Source organism: Mauremys mutica, chromosome 5 (genome assembly GCF_020497125.1).
Source record: "Mauremys mutica isolate MM-2020 ecotype Southern chromosome 5, ASM2049712v1, whole genome shotgun sequence".
Taxonomy (NCBI): Eukaryota; Metazoa; Chordata; order Testudines; family Geoemydidae; genus Mauremys; species Mauremys mutica.
Window position 1 is genome coordinate 129250100 of NC_059076.1, and position 22538 is coordinate 129272637.

Sequence of the window (22538 nt, forward strand, 5' to 3'; positions counted from 1 at the left end):
ACAGTATATAGGTGTCAATCCCCAGGTCTAGATGTCCAGGTTTCCCCACAAAATCCCCCTCACATGCACAATTTGAGCCTGTGTTTGCAATTTTCATTCTTAAGTCTATGGCCACCAAGATCTAACACAATGGAGTCTAGTTACTAGCCACCTTTGCCACGCCAAGAACGCATTATGAAGCAAAGTTACCATTAAACAACCCAAAGAAGCATTTTGAGGAAGGAAGAGGTTTCTAGAGATATAAACAATTTATTTATGGTCTTTCAATGAGATGGTTTTATTTACCTTAGGAACGAGATACTGTTCATCAGTGCAGGCTAACACGTAGGCTTCTGCCCGGCCTAGCTCGCTCTGAGGAAAATGAGCGTTCATTTCATCACCATCAAAATCAGCATTGTAGGCTTTGCAGTTGGCATAGTGAAGCCTCAGCACCTTTTCCCCGGGCAGGATTCTGGCCCGGTGGGCTTGGATGGACGGTCTGTGAAGGGTGGGCTGACGGTTCAGTAAGAGGACATCTCCATTTTTAAGATGGCGACATACCTATGAGAGAGATTTAATACAGTTCACCTGTTTATAAAGCATTCCAGGCTCTCATCAGAAAGTAAAAATTTTAAACCCATGTGCACACTCTAAAGCAGTTTTTCCTCTATAATTTCCATTCTGTGGACCCCCTTTGGGTATCAGATCCAGTCCACTTACTTCCTCAACCACTCTGTTCCTCACTAGACCACATTCCAAGATTCTACAGAAACCAGAATTAGTTCCTCATGTTATCAAACCAGTTCAGCATTCCAGGTAAGAAGCAATCCCTCCTCCCCCTTCACAGTACGGTTTATCGAAGACTTTAGCATAATACTAAAAAGGAAACCTTTAAAATTCTGCCATGTGAGGGGAGAAAAAAATATCATTTACCTGGTTCCCTCTGAATTGGCTCAATAATCAGAGGGAGTATTGTAATTCCAATATCAGACATCCGAGAATAAGACACCATGGTCAAGTGGATGGAGCACAGTACCAGAGGCCAGGGACTCCTGAATTCTAATTTCATTTTTGACACCAGCTTTCCAGGTGATCTTGACCACAACACCTCCCCTCATTATACCTCAGTCTCCCTTTCAATAGAACAGGTGCTAGAATACTTAACTTTGCAGTGCTATTGTGATTACTTAAATTGTTTAAGTGACTGAAGCACATAAAACACTTAGAATAAAATACTAAACAAATGCTAAGGCACCCACAGCCTGAGCAGCTGCAGCAAACTTTCCAGGCATCACAAACAAATCTCTTTAAGAGGCTAAGCTTAGCATATTTCTGTGCTGAGTGCTCTCCACAGGCTGGTTAGTGGGTGCATTAAGCACATATTTTAGTGGTGAACTCAATTTTAAATGTTTGCTTTGCAGGTCACTTACAATCTAAAAACAACAAAAAAAATAGGAAATTATAAAGCTCCCTTTAAGTAACATGATAGCAGACTCCAACAGTCCTTAGGGAGTGGGAATCTATGATCACTGGAATTCCCCAGCCCTCGGAGATGATTCAATGATCAGAATAACCAAAAAGTTTCCAAGAAGATACTTCAATTCTGACTCAGTGGATCGATGTAAATATTTGGCAACTGCTCTAACTACCACCTTATGTCACAGGCCCTTTAAGCGCACTGGGCTGTTTCCTTTCTGCACTTCTCTGTAGAATGTTAGACTGAATGGGCCAACAGCCAATGATGTTATATCATTTCAGGTTGATAAAAGTGCAGATATTGCTGTAATGGAAAGTGAACTCATTATTGTCCTCCCCTGGAGCACACCCTGGAAATGCCTCAAATGTTCATAACTGTTGCCAAACTGCAAATGATTGAGCACTGCCCTTTCAAGCCCAAAACAAGCAGCTTTCCTGCTTCTGTTCACTGAATAAATACCACAGCAAAGGCTTTTTATGGGGCTTCTGTAGGATTTGTTTTGGATGAGAGAAGAAGTTCACATCAAGGTTAGCCCTCACCTCCCTCCAAAAATGTATGCAACAGCAGAGAAAGTTTATTTATTGACTTGGAGGGAGATGTGATGGGGGTGGAGTTGTCTGCCAATCTTCCCAGTGGTTCACTATTTAAAGAAATTTCTAGAGGTATTTTAGTTCAGTCAGAAGTGACCATATTCTATATGATCTATGGTATTTATACGGCCCCCTTTACGGTCATATCCGAGCATCTCACAGTCTTGAACACATTTTTCCTCACAACACCCCTATGAGGTAGGGCAGTGCTATTCTCCCCCTTTTACAGGGGGGAAATCTTAAATACAGAGACACTATGTCTAAGGCTACGATTAGTCATAGGTATTTTTTAGTAAAAGTCATGGACAGGTCAGGGGAAATAAACAAAAAGTCAGGGCCAGTGACCTGTCCATGACTTTTACTAAAAATACCTATGACTAATCGTAGCCTTAGACATAGTGTCTCTGTATTTAAGATTTCCAGGCTGGGGGGGGTAAAACTCTGCAGATAAACTTTTGAACTCTGGGGTGGCACTAACCAGAGACTGAGACTTTTGGGTTGTTGGACTTTGGGGTGATTGGACTTAAGACCCTAAGGACAGTGCCAAATGTACTTGGAGGTGGGTTTTGCTTATGGTGTGTGTATAGTCCTGTTTGTGGTGTCTCTCCAACGTGATGCCGCATTGTTTCCCTCCTTTATTAAAAGGATTTTGCTACACTCAGACTTCGTGCTTGCGAGTGGGGAAGTATTGCCTCCTAGAGGCGCCCGGGGGGGTGGTAGGTAATTGTCCCAGGTCACTGGGTGGGGGCTCGAGCCGGTTTTGCATTGCGTTATTGAAACGGAACCCCTGGATACTGAACCCGGCCCTTGTTGCTGCCAACTTAGAGGGGCAGAAGGGTTACATTTTTATTAAAAATATCCCTAACTAAATCTTAGGTGCTGGGGGAGAGGGGGCGCTCCAGCGGATGTGCTGCTCTGGGAAGGGGGGCGGCCCAGGGACCCACTGCCGCTCCTCCGTGTGGCAGGCGGCCTGGGCACCTGCCACCACTCCTCCAGAAGGGGTGTGGCCTAGGGACCCACTGCTGCTGCTGCAAGGGGGTGGGAAGTGGAGGCATGTGCAGGGCAGTCTGAGGCGCTGCTGCTGCTCCTGGGATCGCTGCTCCGGGACAGAGCCTGGGACCAGCTGCCCGGGAACACCGGAGCAGCAGCTGGCGTGGCTGGCCCTGGTGCCACCCCAGCTGCTCGAGCAGCACTGGGGTCAGCCACACCAGCCGCTGCAGGAGTCACAGAAGTCCTGGAAAGTCACGGAATCCGTGACTTCCGTGAAAGACTTGCAGCCTTAACTATGTCACTTGCCCCAGGTCACACAGGGAGTCTCCGGCAGCAGAGGAAATTGAACTCAGCTCTCCTGGTAAAAGAGCCACCACCCAAGCCTAATGTTATGCACCAGGCTATACTACACAGAGCAAACAGATATGACACCAGAAGAAAATGTAAGCATCCATCATGAAGGAGGAGATACACGGACAGTTATACATCTGACCTGAGTGTATTGCTATCTGCTTTTAGGTCAGCCAGACTAGCCAGCGGTAATAGCCAGCTAGCTACTTTGCATCACTGCTTAGGATTCAGCCTGAGATTTCTTGAAGATCTACAACTTGGCCCAAAGGCTGCTTGCTGGAGGTGGATATTACTGTCTATGTGGCAAAGGTACTGGCTCTTCGTATTTGCAACAATTCACCTTGTTTCTGTTTTTAAAAAACCTCTATGTTAAAGAACATTATACGAGCTCTCAGAATCTTAAAGCCTTTCATGAATTAAGAGCACCATTCTATAATTCAAATCCCCAAACAATGGTATACTGTGAGTCCCCAACTCTATTTAGGAAAGAAGACTTTTTAATATAGATGTGGTGACCCTCTTTTCAGTCTTTCATCGCTTCAGTCGAATAAGATATTCAGCTAATGTTGAGAAAAGTTTAATTTTCAGGCCCCAATTCATAGGTGCTCTTTTGCCACTTCCAACATAGCAGCAAAGAACCAATTTCAAAGCATGCCCAAAGTAAAATCTGAGGGGTCAAAGAAAACGCTGGTTTAGATACTCAGGCGTGAAAGCCATCTGCTGGAAATACTGGCAGATATGATGTACCCTGTTCAAATATTTGTCTCCCATTTCAGTATAGGTGCTAACAGCGGCTACCTTTCTCCATCTGCAAGTTTTCTTCTGAAAAGAGCATGAACATCAGTTTCAGGATTGCATATCAGAGGGGAGATGGACATCAGAGGCAACAGCTCAAACATCACATTTATGTAACAGTAACCTGCAATGTAGAAAGTGGAGCTCTGGATTGGGAGCTAAGAATTCCCGAGTTCTAATTCCTATTCTGAAAGTGACCCTCCTCTGAAGAGGCTTAATCTCCTTGTGACACCGGTTTCCCCATCTCAAAAACGGGGATAATACTGACTTCACAGTAGGGTGGAAAGATTTAAATCAAAAGGTACTTTAAAATTGGTGATTTAAATCATTATTTAATCCAGCAAACAGGAAATCTTATTTTGAATTTGTACCTTTTAGTTATTTTCCTAAAGAAAGGTTCATTCTCATGTAATGGTTATACCAACCAAACATGTTGCAACCAAATGAAGCCACTACACTGAATTTGGTACTTCTTTGTGCTAACCAGGAGGATATGTTATACCCACACAAAATGTATTTAAGCAGTTATATAGCTTAGCATACATTTATTCACATTCTTAATTTTAATTCAAGTACAAAAACAACTTTTTAAAATTGTTTTTACTATTTAAATAAGCTAACTTAAATGTGCTGGATACATAAGAAAAAAGTTTATCAAAACATATTTGGCATGTAAAAGTGATTTACTAAACAAAAGAAGTACTAACTGTAGCTAGGAAATTATTGGATTGTTCCCGGTAACCATGGACCAGATTTTCAAAGATACTCTGCTGCCTAATGATGCAGATGGGGTTATAACAGGGTGGTCTCCCCCCTTAGAAGGGTAGTAGGGATCATGGCCAGTCACACCCTGTTCATGACATAGCCCCTTTAAAGAAAAAAGGGATCAAGGGAAAAGCAGAGTAGCTGAGGAATGAGGGCCAGGTGCTGATAAGGCAGCTACCTCCTGAACATGATAAAACTAGGTTCTCTCAACTCCCAAGTGGTTTCTCAACTTTGAATGAACTAGTTCAAATGAAGGAAATATTCTCTCTGCACTTGGCTCGCTAAACTGAAACCACAAGTACCAAAGTATTTACATTTTTTCCAAATGTAAGTATCAGCATTTGCTCAACTGTAAAGATTGAAAATAATGCAATACAAGACATGATATGATATATTTATAAAGCTTGAGTTGAATTCAAAATATAAAAGATGTTTTCCCTCTGATTTTATATAGATTTTAAAAAGCAGCACCTTTTAACCCATTAAAATTTGAGAACTCATATGCAGCATTTTTAATTTATTTAAATGAAGCAGCATTTTAAAAATGTATTTAATTTATTTGAATAGCTTATAGTAAGTTTAGATTTTTAGGCTGCCAGTTTCAAATTTAATTTTAAACAGGTTTATTTTTAAAAAGTAAACTGTATTTGATTTAAAATCAAACAAATCTGATATTTGATTTTTTTTTTAAATCAGGTTTTTATTCACCCTACTTCATAACATGGTGAAGGTTTATTTTAGGTCTATGAAAGGATTTGAGCTAACTGGACTCACTGAAATGCTAAGTATTAAATACTATCTTATGGGCACAGGAACCTCTGTCAGAAACATGTCAGTAGAAGTAAAAGGTATCAAAATAAAAACATTCATCACTTGTACAGCATTTTTTATTTAAGTAGGTAAATACCCTTTGTCAACATTGAGCCTCAACACCTGTGAGGTAGGGAAATATTATATGAACTTTACACATGGGTTGAACTGTGGCATAGTGAAGCTAAGTGAATTACACAAGATCAGACAGTGAGTAGCAGAGCTGAGATTAGAAGACAAGAGGCCTAGACTGACAACACTGTCTATATCATACCACCGCTGCTTGGCCTGAGCTAGCTCTGCTAAAAATAGCTGTGTAGCAAGAGCAGTAGATTGAGCGTATACCCAGTGGTCTAGGTGGGTATGTACTCAGGTGCCTAGCCTGAGCTGCCACCTGTGCTACCCTGGTTACACTGCTAGCATGGGTGCATCTACAGGAGCTGGGAATCACATCTCTCAGGTGAAATGGAGACCTAACCATAGAAGCAACTCATTTTCCTGACTAAACAAGATATCCTACTTTTGTTCTTCCCTCCTCCCTCCTCCCTCTACACTCAGCTGAGCATAAAGAGGTGCAGAACCTCACCCACAAAGAGCTGGAAACAATACAGGCACATTTAGGACAGTCTAAAATGAAGAGTTACTATCTGTGGGAAAACACTGGAAGAAAGACATGCTGTACAGCTTTGGTCACTAGGACAGTGATGCTGGAGCAACGAAACAGCTTCCTCTAAGCATCTCTCAAACTTTAAGTTAATGTAGCCTTTCAAACAACCCTGTTAAGTGTTATCCCCATTTTACAGATGGGAAACTAAGGGACAAAGGGGACATGAGTCACCCTAGATCAAAGTCTGAAGGAGCATGCCACTGAAATCAGACCTCCAAATTTGTGTCTTAGCAAGGCCATCCTCCCTCTCACTTGCTACTCTGATGGCAGTCTCAACACAGGGCAAAGTCTGAATGTTCCAGGAGGCTGAATTCACCTCTTGCCATTAGAGGTAGTCTTGTCTAGGTCGCAAGCTAAATCATATCATCAGAACAAGAGGAGACTCCTGCACTATTGCTGCTTGGGCTGTATCTATTCTATGGGTATGCAGAACTACAGTTGTCAGGATTGTCAGCATGGTATCTTGACATTAATATTAAAGTATAATAAAGAAAAGGATGAAAAAACCAAAAAGTTTCATATCTAAAAGAAAACGTATTTCTCTAGCTAAATCCACCCAGACCTTCAAGAGAAGCAGCATTCGTTACCTTTACAGATTGGGAAGTCATGAAAACACCAAGAATTCAAGTGAAATGCAGGAAGGAAAAATTCTCTGAGGCTAGAAGTTGTTCATTTCTCCTCAGACATCCACATGAGCTTCTCTAGCCACCATATGAAAAGGTGAGGTACCTGGAACATTGGTCCAGCTTCACTTCGTAACCTGCTTCAACAGCCCCCATCGCCAAAAAACTCTTTACCTTGCTGGGTTGGGTATGCACAGTACTCACAATTTTCATTCCTGGTTTTGGGGCTCCAGTGGAAGGAGTGAGGAGCTGCTTAGCTATGGCTTCCCTCTGGGTCTGGCTGGTTGTACTCAACACCGTACGTGACCCGTCTTCATTAACGACCATGGAGGCACCAGGGTGAACATTTGGACCATTTATGACAGCCTGCCTCAGTTCTTTGACATTCCACGGAGTTACTGGCTGAGGGTAAGTCAATTTGGTAGCAAATACCTAACCGGGAAGAAAAATAGGCACAATGATCAATGAACAAGGCACCGATGAACAGCAGCCAGTCGACAGAAGAGTTTTTATTTCCAAAAGGTGCTGGGCACTTGGAAGAAAGATGAGGTGTGACCCAGCCATTTCTCCTATCTGCATCCTAACCCACATTATAATCCACACCCACCCTTCAGGCCCCACAATACTGTTACCATCTCCTTACAATCTATGATATAGAACCTTTGATTTACCAAAAGGCATGAGGACAGATCCAACATATGACTTTTTAATTTAAGTTTTGTTTTAAATCTCCTTATATCAAGACTTTTTTTTACAAGTATCAGTAGCCTTCTAAATAAACCATTTATTTATAATCTTCTCTCAGCTCTAGTAAATCAAACTAAGTAATTTTTTCCTTGCCACATATCAGTCACTGCAAAACAAAATAACTGGTTGCTGGATTTAGGCTTAAAATGGTACTAGTGACTCAGAACGACAACTCTAGAACCACACATGAATGCAAACTAAGAAAACTGAAATCCAGAAATATCACAGTGACAGAAACTGCAACCCCATGCAGTATCTTTGGGGACCATTGTATTTAATTTATAAATGGCTTATATAGTGTTGTGTTCTTCTCCATGGGGAAGAGTTACCATAACTCCTTGCCGGAACGAAAACCGGTGGAGACCGATTACCCCTGTAATAGTAAACAAGTCTGGAGAAGCACCATCTCTTGGTTGGTTTGCTTATACTAGTTCAGGCTGGGTTTCTCAGAGACTAGGAAAACAAATACAGGGCTTCTTGTATAAAAGGATGAGCTTGAACTGACTTGTGGTCTTCCTTTCAGTTCAGCAAATGGACAGGACCTTCTGTCCAAGGAAAGGCTTTGCCTCTTGCTGCAGTGCTGGAAGGGGCGTGGACCTACCAGAGTCCCCACGTGAAATATGGGCGATTTCTGGTGTATGTGTGTAGGAAATAAATATATATATTTTTATACACTGTTATACATCTATGTGCTTTCCTCTGTTAAGAATAAATGTACTCTGCTGAGTCACAGTTGTGTGGTAACTTGTACATGCTGGCAATTCACTGTTCATAGCCCAGAGAGAGAAAGCAACACAGAGGAGTTGGCCTTTAGGCAGACTGACTTGCTGGGGATAATCAGTGTACAGCAGGGTGCTGTGCAGCCTTAAAAACACTGTTCAGAAGGGAGTGGGCACACAGGTACCTGACTGGGTGCCCCTAGAGAGGACCCAAAAGGTGGTATGCAACAGCAATTACCCCAAAACTGGGATAATTGCCAGATTAAAGAATTTTCACTTCTAACAAATATATTTCTGTCCCTTCTTTGTGGTTTCACTATGATAAATGGGAAAATTTGTTCCTTCTCTGTTGTTTCCCCTCATGACGACAAGTAGAAAAATCCATTAACTGGATAAATACACACACACACACACTTTATTTTCCAAAAGCGAACAGCTGATGACAAAAGAAAAAAAATGCATCAGTCACAGATCCATGAGTCTTAGATAGTGAAGTGAAAAAGATGATGTTATGAGAACAGCCCAAGTCTCTAAGCTAATTAAACTCCACAAGCAGGAGCAAGGGAAATGTGATTGAAATTAAAAAACACCTAACAAATCACAGTAACATCCTTCCCTATAGGCCTTGTTGCACAGGCTGAGAATTCCAGCCACAGTCATTAGCAGAACTTTCAGGTCTTCCGAAGTGCCAGCAAGAGCTTCCTTTCAGTAGGTTCTCTCTTTGGGAGGAAACTGCAAGTCAGTAGGGAAGGAATTAAGGCAGCTTTGCAACAATGACTCAGCACACTACATTTACCTAAAGCTTGGCACAGGCTGCTGTGATGTTACAAAATGCAACATGCAAAGACCAGGGATAGGAAAACAGGAGCCAAGCTCTACTTAAAACGTTCAGTGGTTGTCAAGCTCCCATGACCCAAATTCAGACCTTTCTCCTTCCAATCTCTTTCCCAGAGGCAATATTTAGTATAACAACCGGCAAATTTTCTGGTCTTCAACTATCTTTTTATTAACACACATGTAACCATCAGATTGCATGCAAGGGGAATCTGCTTTGCAGGACTATAGAGATATTGTGAGAATGAGGGGGATGTGGGACAAGAGACTGGATCAGTCAGCGAACATACAAATTTCAAATTGGTAACTACGTTGTCAAATATGCTACACTGCAATCCCACCAACAGGCTTGTCCTAACAAACATAATACTTTATTTTCCCTTACCATAGGAATACCAATCTCATTGGTAGCAATGTACATGTCAGGGCAAATGACTGACCGAGCAGCGTAATCCACACGTTTTCCCATCATGTGCTTACGGAACAGTCCTTCCTTTTTCTCCAGTATCTTTGAAAGTAGAAATTAAAAGAACGATAAAACAAAAAAATACAGATGTTACAAATATACTGTATCAAAGTATCCAACGAGTCATTCAAACACGCTAGATACTACAGTGATGAGTGCCATGGAAATGCCTACAAATTAAACACAACTACTTCACTTTTCGTACTTATTCCCTCTGTGCTTCTCTCTATAGCTGTCTCTTACCACATGAAGTCTAGTGAAGTCTGCTTGAGACTCCGTTGACACTCACCTGACGGACACCAGGGTATTTTTCTGTCATTAGTTTGTCCATGTCACTGTCGAACACAATATTGACATGGCTCTGAAGACGAATCCAAATGTTGTACAGTTTATCTGCAGTGCTCTGTCCTGAGATCAAAGCCAGGACTGAACGGTCCAGTGATTCCAACGGCTCATCTGTCACCTGTAGAAATGTACGAGAATCCGGACTTAAATTCAATTCCTGTTTTACCAGCCTTGTGTTTATGGCATTAAGCTCTCAAAGGAAATCTCAGCTGAAACACTCATTTCTGTCCATCTGATTAAAGCTAAGAAACCCAATGAATCATTAACAAGATAAATGTTACTTCTAGATTATCTCAACATACTGCCTTGGGCTGTTCTCTTATCAAACCTCAAAAATTAAACCAGGTCAGACCTCGTCAGCCTCTGGATAGGAGACTTCCAAGGAAAACAATAGGTAACACACGGCGATAGGGATTCAATAGTTGGTAATCAAATAAGTAGCAGTCTCCCATCAGAGTCAGCATTGAGTGAGTGACCCAACAAGGTGCTAGGAGCCACCAGAATACTGGGAGGCACCCTCTTTTGGATAAAAATAATCCAAGATCCTAATTTCTCACAATCATTAAAAACCCTAAGCCATTTTTTCAGTAGGTATTACAGTCTGTGCCACGGCCAATTTCCAAACACAGTTAATTACATGCCTACCTCAAGCAGTTTCAAATAGCTGAAGAAGCAGCTCCCCCTAGTGGTGAAACTCAGTGATTAAAGTAATTTACAATGCCTTCAGTGATGTTATTGCAATGAACATAAATCAAAAGGAGTATTTAGTTTAGCTGATGCCAAGCATCAGACCTCGTAACATACAGCAAGCCTGGACTATATACACCGGGAGAGGGGCACTCAACTGGATTACAGTTTATTTCTAGTCCTGCTTTTTTTTTAGGTTTAGCATGTTTCAAACTGGGATTGGGGAGTTCCTCTCCCAGTTAAAAGGTGCAAGGGTTTCTTATGCCCCAGAAACACAGAACATGTTTGACAGAGACCCAGGACTGTAATTTACCATATGTTTGTACAGCACCTAGTATAACACGGACTGACCTAGTTAAAGCCTGTAAGTGCTACCTCAATCTAAACGTTAAAAAAATATAAAACGTAATAATGGAAATAAAATATTTGGATGTCACTCCACAGTCAGGAGTGCAACCATAAAGGAGAGCACTTAAATCTGGGGGAGAAAGGCCCCTATGCAAATGCTGGGCATATCGTGGTTGCAGCTAAAGTGGCTCACATGTTAAATTCAGAAATCATCGGTACAGGGCTTCCCCAGCATTCCCCTTGCAGGTCTCAATATGATCCAACTGGGAAAGGACATGGGTCTGGATGTTTCAGAGGGTTGGTGACTGGATATGGAGCTTTCCACTTCTAGTTCACCCATGTGTAAATAGTTTAGGTCAGCAGTGACTGAACATTGTTACCAACTAATGCAGAGGTGGGCAAACGACAGCCCACATCCAGCCTGCGGGACCATCCTGCCTGGCCCCTGAGCTCCTGGCCAGGGAGGCTAGCCCCCGTCCCCTCCCCTGGTGCCCCCCCTCCCCCACAGCCTCAGCGTGCTGCGCCGCCAGCGCTCTGGCCCGCTGCTCCTGTCAGGCAGCATGGGGTGGCTCCAGCCGGGCAGCGAGATCCTGCTGCTCTGAGCATAGTTAGGGGACGGGGAGTGGGGGGCTGGATAAGGGGTAGGGGGGTCTCAGGGGCAGTCAAGAGACAGGGGGCAGTTGGATAGGTGTGGGAGTCCCAGGTGGGGGGCTGTCAGGGACAGGCGGGTGGCTAGGGGGCAGGGAAGTCAGGGGACAAGAAACGGAGGGTTGGATAGGGTGGAGGTTCTGGGGTGGGGTGGGGTCAGAGGACAGGGGAAGGGGGGGGTTGGATAGGCATGGGAGTCCCGGGGGGCCTGTCTGGGGGTGGGGGTATGGATAGGGGTCAGGGCAGTCAAGGGGATTGGATAGGGGGTGGGGTCCCAGGGGGCAGGGCTCCCAGGAGGGGGCAGTCAGGGGACAAGGAGCAGGGGGGATTGGATGGGTCAGGGGTTCTGAGGGGGGGGCAAGAAGTGGGAGGGGGCAGATAGGAGGTGGGGGCCAGGCTGTTTGGGGAGGCAGTCTTCCCTACCTGGCTCTCCATACGGTTTTGCAACCCCATTGTGGCCCTAGGACCAAAAAGTTTGCCCACCACTGAACTAACTGGTATTTTGTGGCTTGTGTGAATTAGCTGATGCCAGCCTAGCTACTAATGGGCAGTACCCACAACAGGTACTGCTTAGCCTCGGAAGCTGAATTGCCCCTTACCCACAGTGGTAATCCCACTTCCTGCATCTCAGCAATGACGTATGTTCAGAGCAGCATGGCAGAAACTTCTACTTTGGTGGTCTGTGCAGTACCAACCGAGTGAACTAGTGGCCCATTCTCTCATACACACCAAACATTCACTTTACTAATAAATGTGGAAAAACCAGCAATAGAAGTCTGTGAGCAAATGGCTTTCCCCTTGCAGCAGGCCTCCTTGGGACAAGAGCACACAAGCCCAGCCAGGTAGAGACCCTTTCCAGTCATAAATGGCCTGCTGACCCCTCTACGATCTTATTACAGCAATTTTAATGAGAGTCTTCTTGAATTTTACATTATTTTTTCATTTTGGATACTCAGGTACGCAGCAGCTCTTACCTTCTGGATTTCATTCTCCACAAGCTTTATTGGTTGACTTTGTTCTTGAGCCATGAAAGCCAGAAGCTTCCTTATTAATTGGACATCTTTCATGACAGCCTGCAAGTTCACAGTTTGACCATTTGTAAACATCTGGTCTCCAAGCCGATTCACAGGACGATACCTAAGGCAGGTTGTACTCATTATACAGGGATAAAGCCAACAAAAACAACCTCCTGCCCTTTCCCCTGCCATCTTCATTGCATTAGAAATAGCAATGTGAACTAATAGTTCCCTTGCAACCTTTACAGGCAACATTGCCATGCTGAAAGATCACTCCACTTACAAGAAATTTCACTGGTACAAATAAGTACATATTATCATACAGTTACTATAATAATTTGGAACATTACTTGTAAATAGCATTTCAGTCCTTCAGGGAACTTGGTGAAAGACATCTTTAATTATTATTATTGCGATTTTTCCTGAATTACATTGCTCTTCTAACATTGTAACAGAGCAGTACCTATACCCTAGGAGTCTGCATTTTTGACTTTTGCAAACAGTATGTGCTAATAACTAATTTCTATAAAGTTTCACAAGAAGATGTGTTACCTTGAAGGTGGAACCACAAGGAGATCTAGAAAGAACATATCAGGGCTGAATCCTGAATTCTCACCAACCTCCAGACCAGAGAAGAGGTGATTTAGAAAGAAACCTACGTAGTACAATCAGAGAAGAGATAAAACTTGAATTAGGTCTGCTGTACTCTAGGCATTCAAACTCACAACTGCATTAGGTGATGGACTAATGGCATTTAACTGGTTTAAACATCAAGACCAAATGCTAAATACCAATGGCATGATGCCATTGGCATCCATCACACAGACAACTTAAATTATTTACTAGTCTGTTATTTCTTATCCTTATGCTATTGTAACCTTCAGGGTGTATATAAAACGAAACATGTCCTTGGGTTCCTATTACTTGCTATAAGGGGGCAGGAGGTTCTGTATTACAAAACGGCTAACTGAAAACACTTCTAATTAACCTATCACTTAGCAATATCCTATCTGATTTTCCACATCTCTCCAAAGAGCCATATGAGCAAATGTCAATGTTGTTTCACAGGATATTATGTTTCACTCCCCCACGCCATTTGGTCTCATTGTGTATACAACAAAACAAACCAAACCTATAATTAGAGAACATTTAGGTTGTAAACCAAAGAAATACCAGAATTTAGGTCGTCTGTATAATCTTATTTCTGCATATGTATTATGATACAGATTTTAAATTAATCCCCAGTTTGGATCATTATGCTGGGCACTGTACAAACAAAGTGAAGAGATAATATCTGCCCTGATAAGTTAAAGATGAAAGGCAGGGGATAGGGATACAACATATAAGCATTGAGAAATCTGAAGTAGCTTTGGTCTAACAATAGTTACCTTCATTCTTCCACAGAGCCACAATGTGGTCTTTGGCAGTGATGGGTGTCAAGTACCCTCTTTTCCCCAACTGAGTCTCATCTATAACTGAGGGGTGAAAAAAAATTATTTTGATATATTCCCTTTGGATAGTAATTGTGAAAAAGTCAACTGTTGTTTCCAGTTAAAGGAATGGAAAGGAGCAAATCAACAGAAAACACAAATGACTAAGCACCATTTGCTGTCATCTGCAAGGGCGCTTTATTAATGAAACCTATGTTCTGGGGAAATCAAGTCAAATAAACCAACTGCTTCTCCAGTAAGTAAAATTAAAATAAAATATGCATATGATATGACAGTCATGCTGCTGGTCACAGTCAACGGAACTGAAACAATTAAAGCCAAGTTTGACATATAGAGATTAGGAGATGTGTACAGGTCCAGATTAGTTAAAAAGGAAAAATTTACCATAGGGAAAATGTATCCGACTTCACATGAAAGATTTCCTTTCTTCAAGTAATAAATCCACAGATCTGGTACAATAGAGCTACAGTCTGCTTGCCTGCTTTGGGGCAGAACCAGGATCTGTCAGTCACTGGCAGCAAGGGAATGAATGCCCTGCCTCCAAAAGGTCCCTTCAATTGTGACAGCTTCTACAGCCAGAATTCCATCCTATTTCCTAGAGACTGTTAACACTATACAGTGGGGGAAGAAATTAAACAATACTTTCTGCTACTGTTGAGCATAGGGATAATTTCCCCCAAACAAATTAAACCTCAATCTTAGGATGTCCATTTCTCTTTCTATTATGGATGACTGATTCCTTTGTCTCCAGGGTGGGCCAGAGGCATGGACCTTGTTACTCAAAAAGAGGAAATTTTCAGTAAGCTCACATATTCTTCTTCATATTGAGGTCCACAGATCACTTACAATGAGATCTTCACAGTAGTGTGCCTCCTGGGAAGGAAGGCAAGATCGTTCTTTAAACACGGATACCCAGAAACAAGACAAGTTAGATGCCCTCTATCTTCCCCCTACAAAGGCACTAAAACCTGGAGATAACTTCTGCCAAAAATATCACTGTCTAACGACTGGGTGACCAATAGGTAGAATTTAGTGAATTTATATGGCCACCTAGCCCACCTCATTACAGGAGATATAAGACTTCTCTGCCATGGGATTGGCTGGGCTCTTAAAGACTGGCCTTTGATGGCTGATAGAAGGAAGCATATTTCTTGAATATGCTTTGAGAATGAATGCTATTAAGAATCTGAGGACTACTTGTCTGACCTAGAAGTACAATACTGCATCTCATCAGAGAAAGCTCCCAAATTTGGAAACTCACCCAATTAAAGATAGCAGCTACTTTAATGGTTAGAAAGTATCATCCACAGGGGTTTAACTAGTGGCATAAGGACCAGAATGAGGTCTCAAAGTTGTGCTCTATGGCCTTGTAGGAGTGAAATCTGAGTAGTCACCCAAAGGAAATGTTTAATGTTGGGAATTGCAAAAAACACCCCATAACAACACACACTCTTGAACATGCAGAGAATAACAATGCAGAGCTTTGACACTCATCCACCCACATTACAGCCCCTTGGAAGGAAGTCAAGTTAGTTTCACTTATTTTATCATGGTAGTTAAATCAGGGTCTTTGCACCAGTCAGCAGAATAAGCTGTCTGTTGACATCCTTTTAGTGTCTAAGAAAGGGTTAATCATCAAATCCATTTTAAGGCAGTCTGGTCCTGGACAGAGGATGTCTTTCAATAATAGACCTCCTCTGTGAGAAAAGTATCAGGAGGTCCAATGCTAGGCTAATCAGGGCAGAGAACCAGTCTCTTCAGCCTAAACAGCACAAAAACAGTATCACTGATATCCTTTTATCAGTGTCTTTGGTCCTAAGGAGTAGAGGAAAGACATACAGCAGAGGCCATTGCCAGCTCTAGAACACTGTCACTTCACATCCCTGGTCCTCACATGTGGAGAGACAACAAGCTGCTTTATTGCAGATGCAAAGAGGTCAATCAGCAGCCCACCAAATTGACTAACAAGTGAAATCTCCAGGTGCAGGCTCCACTCTGCTTAATCCAGCTTCTGTCTTCTAAACCATTCTGCCTTGATGTTCGTCTCTGATGTACAGTGCATACAGAGATAGGAAACTGCTCTTCTCATGATGAGAGACGTTTATTTTCTCTGTGGGATTATCATTTTCTTCCTAGTTTGTTTATAAAATTCCTGGGACATGCTGCTTGTTATGACCAGAGAAGACTTGTCTATGGAAGGGAGAGAGCTCCAAAACATTGATGTCAAGTATCAGAGGGGTAGCCGTGTTAGTCTGGTTCTGTAGAAGCAGCAAAGAGTCCTGTGGCACCTTATAGACTAACAGATGTTTTGCAGCATGAGCTTTCGTGGGTGAATACCCACTTCTTCAGATGCATCTGAAGAAGTGGGTATTCACCCACGAAAGCTCATGCTGCAAAACAAAACATTGATGAATCACTGAGTTACAGCTGATGGATGCTTGTGATTTCTCAGCCTAGCTCTCTCCCTGAAATCAGCAGGGGTGCCAGCCGCTACAGCAACTCAGAAAGCAAAGCCAAATTATTGAGCTGACTTAAGTCAGATGTTTGAAATAAAAAGCTGGAATTTTTCTCAGAAAATCTCTGCAGCAGGATGGGCTGGTTAAGCACAGAAAACCGGAGGAAACTTTTAGGCCTGGCTGTGCCCCTGGGTTGCAAGCATGCTGAAGCGCCCATTGTAGTTGATCTGGGGACCTTAAGTAAGTTGAAAAATACAAATATTATACTGCTATTTGCACAGAACAAAAATATATTTTACTTGCTGGTTCCTCCAAGATGGCCTCTTTGCCAGACTTCTGCTGTACCACAGTGGGGTAGGTTACTGTCAACTTGCTATTGTGCTCTTTCCTTACCAGTGATCTTCTAGATCTTGAAGAAAAACAGAAAAAACAAAAGCCAGTGTAATGGTTTGCAATGTTCAAATGACTATTTACATTACAAGAAATAAATCCACAAGGCTACTTGCTTTCTCTGCACAGTCATACTTACTTGCAGTTTGGGCATCTTTTTGAAGTCATATGCAGTTTCCAAAACTGTGCAATCAGTTTACTCCTACACTCACACACATTTTTTACCTAGAAGGGCGAAAAATAAAACAAAACCCAAAACTTTAAAAATGACAAAGTGACAATAAAAGGTACTATTTAAGAAGTACACACACAAAACAATTTTATTTCTAATGCTGAATAACAGCAGTTAATTAAATTTGCCTTAATTGATTAAATTCATGCCTTAATCACCTTAATCTCCCCTTCAACTGAGATTCTCCCAAATTCTCCAGAGACCCAAAGATTCCCCAGACTTTTTTAATCCACTCTATATGTGGCTAACAATCTTTCGGACGAGAATAAATTGTTGGGATACATTTTGGCCAGAGGGATCACTGACTGATGGAAGACGCTGCCTGACACCTAACTGGGACTGTGTGCGTGTGTCTTGTCTTCACAGTGCTCCTGGTACCTGGTGGCTTAGAGAATGGGTCAGGAAATTAAATCTAGGACTTTAGGCAGTGCTGACATTAGACTTTTGAAATGTCCTCCCCTTACTGCCTTAGCCGCAGCGCTGCTATGCTGATGCAGAAATGCTAGTGTAGACAGAGTACTGGTGTCTTTACCATGTTATGTAACCTGATCGTATGAAGTCCTGTGAAAAGAGTTCTGTGAGAACGTACACTGCTGTCAATGTGAGTCCGACATGCAGCAAGATTGCAGGATAAGGCACCTGTAAGTATCCTATAACTAGGACCAGTAGGAGAATACATCTCAGTCCTCAGAAATAGACAATGTGTTAGCATTTTAACTGTCACAATAAGGCTTTGCAGTTATCCCCCACCCACTACTGAGGCTGACAGGCAGCAGGGTGTCAACATTTCCGTTATGGCTAGTTTCACTGTTTAATTCTAAAACAAAGACTACACTAGTGGTTCTGTGCAATCAGAAAGGCTACAAATTTTGAGTGAAATCTTAAATTGTGTAGAAAACAGAAAAATCTGTGAAGCAGCAGTTAATCTTCAGAATCTGCAGATTTTTCATGCCAAAGGATTTTTGTTGTCATAAGAATGCATATGAGCTTCATTATAGCAACATTCCTCTCACACGGAACAAGTGAAACTCATTAAAGAAACATTGTAGGCAAATTACTTTACCTGATTATAGCTATTCCATGGCTTGCTCACATAGGATAGCCTAAGATATTTAGATACATGCAAAATATTCTTGACTTCTTAAAAAGGACCTGCTACAGCCTCAAGTACATAATATTTGCAAGATGGCTTTGATGACTTAGATTAATCTCATTTACATAATTATTCTCAAAGTACTATCAAATTATTTCCCTTCACACATACATACAAAATGACACACACACATACACCACAAACAATTCTCTTTTGGGGTGGTACTAAGTTATCTTATACTCTTATGGATGCAATGGCAGCTCCACTATAAACACTTGGCCACAAGTCACCTTTTTTTCCTCTAAAGCAGCTGAATTCACAACTTTGGGATAAAATCTGGAAGATACCTGACCAAGCTACTTATTTAAAGAGGTACACACATGGCAAGCCTGAGATTCCAAGGAAGATCACTTATTCTACTCACATGTGAGCACTGATCTCCTAGTTGATTATTTTGTAGTATTTCATTCACATGACAATTCAACTCTTCTTCAATGTCTAAACCAGTTGCATCTGGGTTTTCATCCAAAAACTGAAAGACAGAGAAAGAGGAAATTAGCATCATCACACCTTTACAATGCTGCAAACTCAAACAGGAGAAAACCTACCCTATTCAGGATGGCCTCAAGATCACAGACCGCATAAAGCAACCCCTTCTCCAAAACCTTCAGCTGGCTAAGCAATAGGTGAACCACAGCTCGAGTACAGGTCAGCAAGTGACAGTTTAAACAAGAACCTCGGATCAGAAGGTATAATTTCTGAAAAGAAAGCAAAAATTAGTCTGGTAGATTTAATGGTGTGGAAAATAGAACTACTGGAGGGAAGTTGACTCATTTTAAGGAAAATGCCAGTGTTATATGGAAGACTGAAGTTACTTGTCAGCAATACAGAAAGTCTCTAGCTTTCAAACAGTGAAGTGTTTCCTTGAGGCCCTGAGCCCACCCATAAGAGCCAGCTTCTCCCTCCACATCCTGGACAGCAGCAGAACTGTTTCATTTTATTTCTATTCAGGTTCCTATACCATACCCCTTGCCATGGCATCTGAGACACTATGCCCTGATCAAGGAGAAAAAGGCATCAAGAGGCATCCTGCTTCAAAAGAGCTGGTGAGGCTCAAAGTAAAGGACCTTCTAATATTTATAAAAGTTAGTTTGGGGAAAATAGCCACCCACTGATTTTGAATTAGCTGCAGCATCTTACAGAGATGTGAGACTTCGGTCATGGACACCACTTCCCAGGATCAGGCACGCATGGCGTGCCCTCAAGCACTACTGAAATCAACAGGAGTTCAGCATCTCTCCTCAGGCACTCAGAATATTGCAGGATGTAGCTCTTAGGGCTTTCCTTCACTTGGATATTTACCTAAACACCTATTCCAGAATTTTGGACTAGTGATTTGGTATCAGCCCCTGTATGATTACTCTTACTACACAATACTTATTTTAAATAAATTTGCAAGTGTAGACAAGCTCTTAGGGTCTATAAAGCCCTTTGAGATCTTTGGATAATAAGCAATATAAATTAAATGCTAAACTTAAGTATTATTACTAATTTGTTTCATTCACAATACTTTATCATCAATTTGAGTTTAACCAAGGCAGATCTTACACTAAATGGTAACATTCAAGTATTACGTTCTCAATACCTCATAAATAAGGCTGCGAGACTGTCACAGAGGTCACGGATTCTGCAACTTTCCAGGACCTCCGTGGCTTCTGCAGCTGGAAGGTGCAACTGACCTCAGGTCTGCCCCCCACATCTGAGCACCAGCGGGAGCCCTGGAGCCTTCCCTCTCCTGGCACCGCCCGGAGCACCAGCAGGCACCCTGGAGTCCCTCCCCCCTGGAGAACCAGCAACCACCCTGCAGTCTGCCCCCCACCCCACCTCCAGAGCACCAGTGGGTGCTTCGGAGCATTTGCTCCAACCCCTCCAGAGCACCAGTGGGCACCCCGGAACCCCCCCACCCATCCTCCAGCACACGCCCCAGAGTGTCCCACCCCTGCAGGCGTCTCCGGAGACCTCCAGATTTTGTCAGGGATATATAGTTCAAGTCATGGACAGATCATGGGGCTGTGAAATTTTGTTTATTGCCCATAACCTGTCCATGACTTTTACTAAAAATACCCATGACTAAATCTTAGCCTTAATCATAAAAAAATGGCATCTGCTTGCAATGAATTTGTTACAGTGAACTGGAGTGAAAGTCTGAATGGTTTAAGTACATTTCAATGGACTTTCACTCCTCTTATAGTGAAACTTCACTCTGCTTATGCTGAAATTTCATTCCACCATAAATTAGTTCTACTATATTAATCTTCTCTACCTGTTCTCTGGCTAAGCAAGGAGGGTGGGTGCAGACATTTCTACTGCAAGGTAGGGTGTGACCCTTGGCTCCTCATTTTACTACAATTTCTTCTATTAGGTGAAAAAAAGTTTGGCTAGTCTTACTACAGATGTTTCTCACTGTAAGTGAAGACATGGCAATAGCAAGTGGGAAAGGGAGGGAGGAATCATTTGACTATTACAGTGAATATATGTTTAAAATGATTTTTGATAGAAGACATTTCACCAGAGGAGGATTTTCCCTGTATCACTACCTACTGAATCCTTAATATTCTTCCAAGATCACTAGCTATGAAAGACCTTCGACTACTAGCCAGTGAAGACTAGTCGACAACATTAACAAATTCTCAACAGCATATACGTACATCAAAAAATAGAGGATTGTAAACAGTCAGTGGCAGATCTATGTGGCCTAGGTGTCCTGGGCAGTTGTTGAAGTCCTGCATACAAGTAGTACACACTTCTTTGGCATCAGGTGGTCCCAAACACAGATCATACAGTCCATTTACTGCTGGGTTGCCCACGTTATCTAGGTAACGAGGGTTGGTTATGGCTTTTACACTTAGTTTCCTAAAGATGAAAGAAAAAAAAGTGACATGTATGATGGCATATATTGTTAACTTTGAATATGCTTTGCAAAAAAGTTAGGGAAAAGGATCATGTCTTCTTCCTTCCCGTTTATTTTTTTCATTTGCCAGTACTTTGTGCATACTCAGTTTCACTTGTTTCTCTGTATGCCTCCCCCCCCGCCAAAAGAAAGCAGTCTTTGTGGCACCTTAGAGACTAACCAATTTCTTTGGGCATAAGCTTTTGTGGGTTATAACCCACTTCCATCAGATGCATGGAGTAGAAAATACAGTAAGCAGATATAAGATAGTGACAAGAACGTGAGAGTACCTACTACAGAGAACAAAGAAAGTAACAGAACGCCACTAGCCATTACCTACAGCCCCCAACTAAAACCTTTCCAGTGCATCATCAAAGATCTACAACCTATCCTGAAGGACGATCCCCCACTCTCACAGACCTTGGGAGACAGGCCAGTCCTCGCCTACAGACAGCCCCCCAACCTGAAGCAAATACTCACCAGCAACTACACACCACACCACAGAAACACCAACCCAGGAACCAAGCCCGGCAACAAACCCCGTTGCCAACTCTGTCCACATATCTATTCCAGTCACACCATCATATGACCCAACCACATCAGCCACACCATCAAGAGCTCGTTCACCTGCACATCTACCAATGTGATATATGCCATCATGTCCAGCAATGCCCCTCTGCCATATACATTGGCCAAACCAGACAGTCTCTATGCAGAAGAATACATGGACACAAATCAGACCTCAAGAATTATAACATTCAAAAACCAGTAGGAGAGCACTTCAATCTCCCTGGATACTCAATAACAGACTTAAAAGTCGCCATCCTTCAACAACAAAAAAACTTCAAAAACAGACTTAAACGAGAAATTGCAGAACTGGAATTAATTTGCAAACTTGATACCATCAAATTCAGCCTGAATAAAGACTGGGAATGGCTGAGTCACTACAAAAAATAATCTTCCCTCTGTTGATACTCGCTCCTTCTTGTCAACTGCTAGGAATGGGACACATCCTCTTTGAGTGAATTGGCCTCATTAGCACTACAAAAAGTAATTTTCCCTCTGTTGATATTCACCCCTTCTTGTCAACTGTTGGGAATCCACCATCA

General features: G+C 42.3%; 1 protein-coding gene across 1 annotated transcript in view; it reads right to left on the minus strand.

The window, feature by feature from the left end:
* The window catches only part of POLR1A (RNA polymerase I subunit A), a 61977-nt gene that overhangs the window by 38187 nt on the left and 1252 nt on the right, over window positions 1-22538 (minus strand). The window contains exons 2-13 of the mRNA XM_045017722.1: window positions 21188-21392; window positions 19088-19237; window positions 18904-19011; window positions 17294-17379; window positions 17064-17173; window positions 14246-14332; window positions 13410-13512; window positions 12816-12978; window positions 10103-10276; window positions 9733-9855; window positions 7252-7479; window positions 286-540 (exon numbers count right to left, since the gene is read on the minus strand). Coding sequence (XP_044873657.1) covers window positions 286-540; window positions 7252-7479; window positions 9733-9855; window positions 10103-10276; window positions 12816-12978; window positions 13410-13512; window positions 14246-14332; window positions 17064-17173; window positions 17294-17379; window positions 18904-19011; window positions 19088-19237; window positions 21188-21392 — 1792 coding nt within the window. The remainder of the gene's footprint in view (window positions 1-285; window positions 541-7251; window positions 7480-9732; window positions 9856-10102; window positions 10277-12815; window positions 12979-13409; window positions 13513-14245; window positions 14333-17063; window positions 17174-17293; window positions 17380-18903; window positions 19012-19087; window positions 19238-21187; window positions 21393-22538) is intronic.